Consider the following 7500-nt stretch of genomic DNA (forward strand, 5'->3'; position numbering starts at 1 on the left):
CATGCTTCTTCCCGTCTTACCGAGAAAACAAGATATCAGATCCCTGAAAACGTTCTAATACCAACTTACTGGCCACATTAATATGATCTAGTCGTCGCTCTCTCCCGTTGCTTACCAATTAAGTCCATACGGAGCTCCTCCGTTGTCTGTCGTAAATATAATAACAGAATCTTGCAGCATTCCCTTGTTTGCAAGCGCGTCCCTCACTCTTCCAACTGATTCATCCAAGGCCGTTACCATGGCAGCATATTTCCGTCTTTCTGGACTTTCGATAAAATCAAATTTCTGGGAAAATGGAAAAAAGGGGAAGAAAGATTTTAGGAAAACGAGAAAGAAGAGAACCTTTTCAAGGTGGCAAAGAAGCCCTTGGAGCCAGGTTGATTTATTTTATGTTTTTGCACTCGATCGAAGGAGAACGTGTCCTAATTTTGTTCACATTGGGTGATTGTGTGATCTTCCCACAAGGAATTGAGATATTTCTCTGTAAGAGACACCAAAATAGCCACCCCAAAGATTCTTTGTTGTTTGCAGGGTCACCCTCGCGTGGATCCTCGCACACGTATTGATCTCAATCTGATGACAGTCTCTTTTTGTTATATGATCAGTTTTCTAACTTGGAACCCTATGGAAACAGACTAAGCGACCGTCGAACGCACTTCAATAATCCGAGCTTACTCCTAGTTTTTTATTTATACGAACCATTCAATTCTAGCATGGGCGTTTCCAGTTGAATATCACGGTTGGTCTTTCATATACCGGAACCGAAATAATTAATGTCCATGAAGCAAAAGAACAAAGCGAACATAACAACACCTAGTTAATAAGGCCTGATCGGAATAAAAATAGTTCTTTTGTTCTCCGCCATTTTAGTCCAGTATATGAAAGTCTACCCAATGTCACTGAGGCACATATTAAAGAGAAAAAAAAATGTCACATAATATTTAACAACTATTCACCGAAGTAGAGGTGGCTAGTGGTGGATATTTGCCAAGCTGCGAAGCGGCGAGGTAAATATCCACCACTAGCCACTGACAGTCTGAGGTGAATAGTTGTTTTAGTATATACTAAAACAGTGAGATAATACAGCACAAAAAGATGATTTAAACTCATTTATTCCTGCGAAAATTACAACATTTTCGGGCGCAAATTCCGCGCGAATTGCTGGGAGGTAAATAGCAAAGCATATCCGGAGTTTGAGTAGCCAATCAGCGCGCGCGTTCAACGCCATCCACTTTTTTTAGTATATACTAATTATTATTATTTCACAGTTTTTAATTGCTATAATTCATGACAGTGTCAAATGTCTATGTTTGAATGCCACTACAGCTATAAGTTCAGTGTCGACAGTAACAACTTCTAGTGAGAGTAATGTATTGTGAGACTGTTTGGCTGAGCAGAAAAACGTTTGACTTCATTTGCATTAATAGTTTCATGAGCGTTTATCAGTTGACAGTGTTCCCAATTAGCGCTCCAACGCCAGAACGACTAAACATTTCAAGGTTCCTTTCCTTTCCTGTATATATATCATGGGTCGCGTTTTGTTGAGATTACTCGTTTTGGATTGTCTAGTTGATCAACCCTGAACTAGGTTGAGTAAAATCATTGATGAACAATGCTGATGTCCGCTGTTGTTCTTTAAACTGGTCTGACCTGCCCGTGATTCTCCGGCTCCGTCCACACGTATCCGTATATTATTTGAATCCGCAAGTTTTTCTTTCCGGATACGCCTTCCGTCCACACGTATTCGCGGCGAATTCGCTAGCGGATCAGGAACCGTGTGGACGCCAAATCCGGATATTTTTTTTATCCGGATGAAGTAACAAGATCGAGCAATTCCTTACCGTGAAATCAATTCTCAAGATGGCTGCCGAGGGCTTCAGGGCGAAAGCTCTTTTACCTCTGTTTCCTTGAGGAGTCCTGAGCACTAGAGTGAGTCCGGACGGGCCATTACGAAATTTGAAAACAAAATTTAATTTATTCTGGATGAAAGCATTAAAAAAAAAAGAAGGAACAAGTGTGATTGTAAATATAATTTCCTGTGGTTTCAAGTAATCTCGTCAGAGTTGACGCTCCTTCTTAACGTGGTTTGCATCTTATTTACCTGTATAAGGTCGTCTGGAGCTTGGAGGGGATCGTTCTTGTTGGCTGAATGAACAGCTTGATGCGCCAGGTACAGAAACATCGGATGTCTCACATCATGAGCGTTTATCTTTTTTATGGCTTCATCTGTAAACATGTGCGTTGCGTAAATTCCTTTTCTGTCGCTCACCGGCTTATGAAAACAAGAAAACAATCAAAAGGGCAAAATTACTATAGATTCAGGGCAGTCCTGGGTTACGGTTATTTTCCGAAGCAGTCCGGAACCCAAATCGAAAGACTGGACTTAATTGGTAAAGGCCTTGGGAACAAGTAGTCCAGATGTTAAAGTGCGGACATTGCGTTGTTCACTCCTGCTCCATTTACAGGGGAATCGGTTTCTTTTTATTGTCCTTAGCTTAGAGCCGTTTTATTGTTAAACGGCTTTTCGATTGCCCCATTCATGAAATGAAGTATAGTTACAGTGCAAGTATATGCAAACAAGGGTAAAGCGTGCAGCCGGTCTGAAGAGTGGGTACGTCGGAGCCACCTTTCTCATAAAAGAAAGCAAACCAGCTTGTTAGCAGCAAAACCGATATTTGTTTCGCTATGAACCGTAATCACAGGTGCCCCAAGCTCAGTGTGAGCATGGCCTACAAAATTATAAGGATTTGTATGGGAATTCCGATAAAAGGCTTAAGAAGATAATTATATGAAAAATTCTCAATTAAAAAGCCTAATCTTATTGCCATTGTGGGTAGCTTCCTTCCTGTGTGGTTATTTTCCAGATCCGATGCGATTTGAGCCATTTTTCAAAAATCCCAAGGCTAGAGATTAAATTCTCAGGAGACACCAATTTGAGTCAAATGTTCCACGGTCAAAATTCCACATCAGAATCAATTGACAAAGATTGAACTTTCATCTCAACCCACCATCGACGCAATTGCAGTCCTGCGAGCGACCTCAGGTGGTAATATTGCAAGAAGACAGCTTTCGAAAGATGCGCTTTATCACCATGGTGGCCATGGCTTTGAACGGTGATAACAAACTGAGCCTTGCGGAAGTGGCAGACCATAGTTTGTCAACCGCAAGTTTCTTTATTTCCCTGGGTCTCCCCACAGGACTGCATTGTCTCAGTCGTCCAATCACAGTCGCGCCTCTTTCGTGTTGAAAACATTCGCGAAGCCGGGAAACGTTGAAAGATGCGAGAATGAAAGCCGTAGTGAACAAGCCTTTGGGCATTCATGCCGCTTTTATTAGTTAATAGGACTTTATACGTTGTAGGCTGTTCGCGATCTTAACTGTACTTATCAAGCCTTCAAGGAATTAGCATTAATGGCGCAAATAGGCAGGCCACCCTGCGAGCAGAGCCTCCTTTTGTCTTTTTCTTTACTGAGGAGGAGAAAAGGAGGCTCTGCCCGAATCGTGTCAACTCTTTGAAGCCGCCGCAGCCCGAACTTCTGGACTAGTCAATCTTGTTTTCTCTCGTCAAACCGGTTTTTCCAGTGCAAGCGTCAATTTAGTGACAAACCCGATGGTTATAATTGAGCCCGCTGTACCGTGAAAAACCAAGATGGTGGCGAGATCTGGCATATTAGGATTGGGTTCGAGACTGCATCCTGGCAACATGCAGCGCATACTCAATAAAGATCTTACTCCATTCATGAAGAGCATTTCTCGAGAACGCCAAAATCGAGCAAGCAAAAGAAAGGCTCTGCTAGCAGGGTGCTCGCAGGCCTGCTATTGCGTTGATAGTGGGTTGAGATGAAAGTTCAATCTTTGTCAGTTGATTCTGTTGTGGAATATTAATTGTAACTGTGGGAACATTTTATCCAGGAACTGATATGACTCAAATTGGTGTCTCCCGAGAATTTAGTTTCCAGCCTTGGGATTTTATTATACTATCGATAACCGAGAAAATGAAAAATGGCTCAAATCAGGAAGGAAGCTACCCACAATGGCAACAAGGTTAGGGTTTTTAATAATATTCATTTAATTATCTTCGAATTCTTAAGCCTTTTACAAATCCTTTTAATTTTGTAGACCATACTCACACTGAGCTTGGGGCGCCTGTGCCGTAATGAAATAAAATAAATTCACGGTTAAATTGGTGCGTTCTATCTACGCAACTCTTATTTCAAACAATTTTTCGCATCCATAACATGGCGGCGCGCGTTTCATGAGACTACACCAAAGAATGCCTACTTACTACTAATAGAGAGTTCCCTTCAATCGAACTGGGACAAAAGCGAAAGCTAACTCTCGCAAAGAAAACGCAAAAAGTTATATTAAAACTGTGGAGACGAGCTACGTTTGTAGCGCTTAGCTTTCTATGTAAGTTGGGACTTTCAGACCTACGACAGCGACGTCGACGAAAACGCCACAAACAGTAATATGATTGGTTAAAAGGGGACAAATAATCGTGCTGCACGCAACCTCGTTCCCAGGGTGTCTCTTCTCTGCCTCCATTGTCGTTGAGAAGAGAGAGAGGGAACGAAGTTGTGCTACACGCATTTTAGAACATATTTGTGTTGTACTCTGCATAACGCCGACCTGAGGTTTTGACGACAACGTGAGCCTATCACGTAAACCTTTAATTCTCTATTTTTACTCTGAAATCCCTCGTGAACGACATGAAATAATGGCGAAAGACTTACGATTGTGCTAAATTACATTTTTAGGTGACGTCGCTGTCTTAGTTCACCTACCTCTTCGTTATCTCGGAGATCGTAGCCCCAGTAATCTTCAAAAGAGCTGTGATCCCAGTAGTCTTCTTTGGCTCCCAAGAAGCCGAAGAAAGAGTCAAATCCACGATACAAAGGAGTGTATTCCTTTGTAAAGTAACCTAGATGCCACTAGAAAAAAACCCAAATGGTAAGATACCATAGTCTGTTATTGCATGAGGACGAGGACCTTGAAGAAACCACTATCTGTTCGAAACGGCAGTTGGTGCGCACCACTTCAAAATTACACCTAATTTCTGTCGGATCTTCGGCACAGGCTGTACTTGTATTGCTTTAGGGATAAGTTGTTTTTTGTAATTTAAAAAAAAAAGGTGCGGATAGTCACCTTGGAAAAGAGGCATGGAAAGCGCCCTTAGTGATGCCGCCTGTAAGTTCCGAAAGAACGCATTTGCGACTCACTTGAAAATATGATTCAAAGACATCGGTCCGCATGTATCCAGACATGTCCACGATTGCACGTAATTATAAAAATTGCAAACATAATAATATACATGAAAAAACTACTCGATTCTGATTGGCTAAGAGAAATGTAGTTCAGGTGTAACACTAGTGCAAAAAAGTGCAAATTACACATCAAAATTCTGGATTATGATTAGAAAATAAACAATAGGCGGGTTTGGTCAGAACCAATCAAATCTTTTGTTTCCAAATCAAGCGCGCGCCCTGGATGGCCCAATGTAAATTTTTTCAAAGACCACAAATTGCACCCGCCCTATGGGCTTGTGCTATTTTGGTCGTCTTTGAAGAAAATTACTCGAGCTTTTTTTTTATTCCAAATTGCACTCGAAATCATGTGATTACCTGTACTTACAAATAATTGCAAATGTACCGCAAAAATTACGATTTTGACAAAAAGGACAAAAACAAAATAGATAAGTGAAAGGACAAACAGCATGTGAGGGTCCTACGAAAATGACAGATACACTGAACGACGAAAACGACGATTTTCACGAAAATTACAAAAGATCGGAAAAATTGAAATGGCGTGCAAAAGTGCACTGATAAGTGCAGACACTTGCACTAGTTATGTCCAATCTACACAAACTGATACAGTCCGGCAAAGGTACGATCAGCACCGGGGAAGTGATCATGATGTTAGACGCTAGGCAATATTTGCATTGCATTGTGAACCGTGGCTTGGATACCATTGCCCCGTTTTTGTTTTTAAAGTTTTTACTTTTGACCGCTCAAAAAAATCCATCAACGCTGAAAAGTAATGTAAAGACCCTTTCGAGTGACCTTTGCAGAAGGTATTGTAGACGTGTATAAAACTGAATAAAATTCAAACTTTATAAAAATCAGAATTTAAAAGAGTGTGCTTGATGTGGTTAATAAGTTTGATAGGAAAGGGATGAAAAATGCTTTCATGTTGCAGCTCAGCGGGTGGTTCAATGGTCCGTTAACCTAGTCATGGGTTCAATTCCCACCCTGGTCGGAGAATTTTCCTTTTTTTGCGTTAGCCCATTTCCATGACTTCGGAAAACGCTCTGCTGGATTTTCTGGGATTTGTAGCACTAACAAATTTATTTATTAATAATCTTTGCGGGTTAGTTCTACATTATTAACATAGGCTTAGGCTTGTATGGCTATGGCAACGGCAAATGGTGGAAAATCGCAGTAACTTGGTGATATTTTTGTTTGATGCAACTAACAGGATCTTTCATTTTCCCCTACCCGGAGGTATGGGGAGATGAAACAAATAGGTAAGGAGATTTGCCGTAAAGTAACCATATTATCCTTAATCTCCCTATTTCTGACAGTGAATCACTTCATTTTAATTACCTTGCCAACTGCGTGGGTCTTGTAACCAAGTGTTTGGAGATGTTGTGCTATAGTTACTTCCTTAAGCGGGAGGCCATACGGTTGCGCAGCGAAAATAACAAAATGTTGAACACCTGTTAAAAAACAATGTTTGTTGTACTAATATCACCATTTAATTCTGCTTATCTGTGCCAAATAAAATTTGGTTGAAATCACTTTTATGTTATTAAAGTAGGACGTCGAATGCTCGAAGGTCTTCACTAATGCTTTCTGGTGAAAATATGCCTGGTCCTCAATGCTTGGCTTGCAACTGACGTCATTGGATGCCACGTTGGTGTACTGAACAATAGCATAAAAGTCTTTTGGGAATTTGGGTCTATTATTATGCACAACGCGAGCGACATTTTGCTTTTGTTTTGTACAACAACATGGCCTTCTAATCACGTGAGTGCAAACCAAAAATAGTTGGTTTGCAGCCAATCACTGGAGACACAGATAACAATGATGTAATGTAAAATTGTTGTGGACGAACAAAAGGAGTAAATGAGAGATCTCCTTATTTCGTCCACCAACATGGCGGCGATGACGTAACTTGAAAACCACAAGCAACTGTACATAAACTTCCTGGCGCCTAATTAATAATCACTAGTTCCTCCTTATATCACACAGGATACTAATTAAGAATAATTAAGTTAATTTGTTTGTGTAAGTTGCTCGTGCTTTCGTTGACGTTTGAAAACAGGTTTTAACTCCTGCGTCATATCTCTGGTCAGAGATTGGAGAACAAGGACAAAAATGAGTGCGAGGAGTGCGAGTTTTCCCTACTGAGCATGCGCATAAGGTTTGGAGGCCCACATTTTTCGAAGTGCGCGTGCTCAGAACGAAAAACTCGTACTCGAAGTCGTCCCCGTACTCCGAT

At 41.0% G+C, this 7500-nt stretch overlaps 1 protein-coding gene across 1 annotated transcript in view; it reads right to left on the reverse strand.

Annotated features, from left to right (window-relative positions):
• Positions 1 to 7500, reverse strand: part of LOC138041555 (arylsulfatase B-like) — a 13638-nt gene that overhangs the window by 4474 nt on the left and 1664 nt on the right. Inside the window, exons 2-5 of the mRNA XM_068887293.1 lie at positions 6603 to 6715; positions 4785 to 4931; positions 2102 to 2272; positions 116 to 285 (exon numbers count right to left, since the gene is read on the reverse strand). Of these exons, the coding sequence (XP_068743394.1) occupies positions 116 to 285; positions 2102 to 2272; positions 4785 to 4931; positions 6603 to 6715 (601 nt within the window). The remainder of the gene's footprint in view (positions 1 to 115; positions 286 to 2101; positions 2273 to 4784; positions 4932 to 6602; positions 6716 to 7500) is intronic.

This window comes from Montipora capricornis, chromosome 3, assembly GCF_036669925.1.
Source record: "Montipora capricornis isolate CH-2021 chromosome 3, ASM3666992v2, whole genome shotgun sequence".
Classification (NCBI taxonomy): domain Eukaryota; kingdom Metazoa; phylum Cnidaria; class Anthozoa; order Scleractinia; family Acroporidae; genus Montipora; species Montipora capricornis.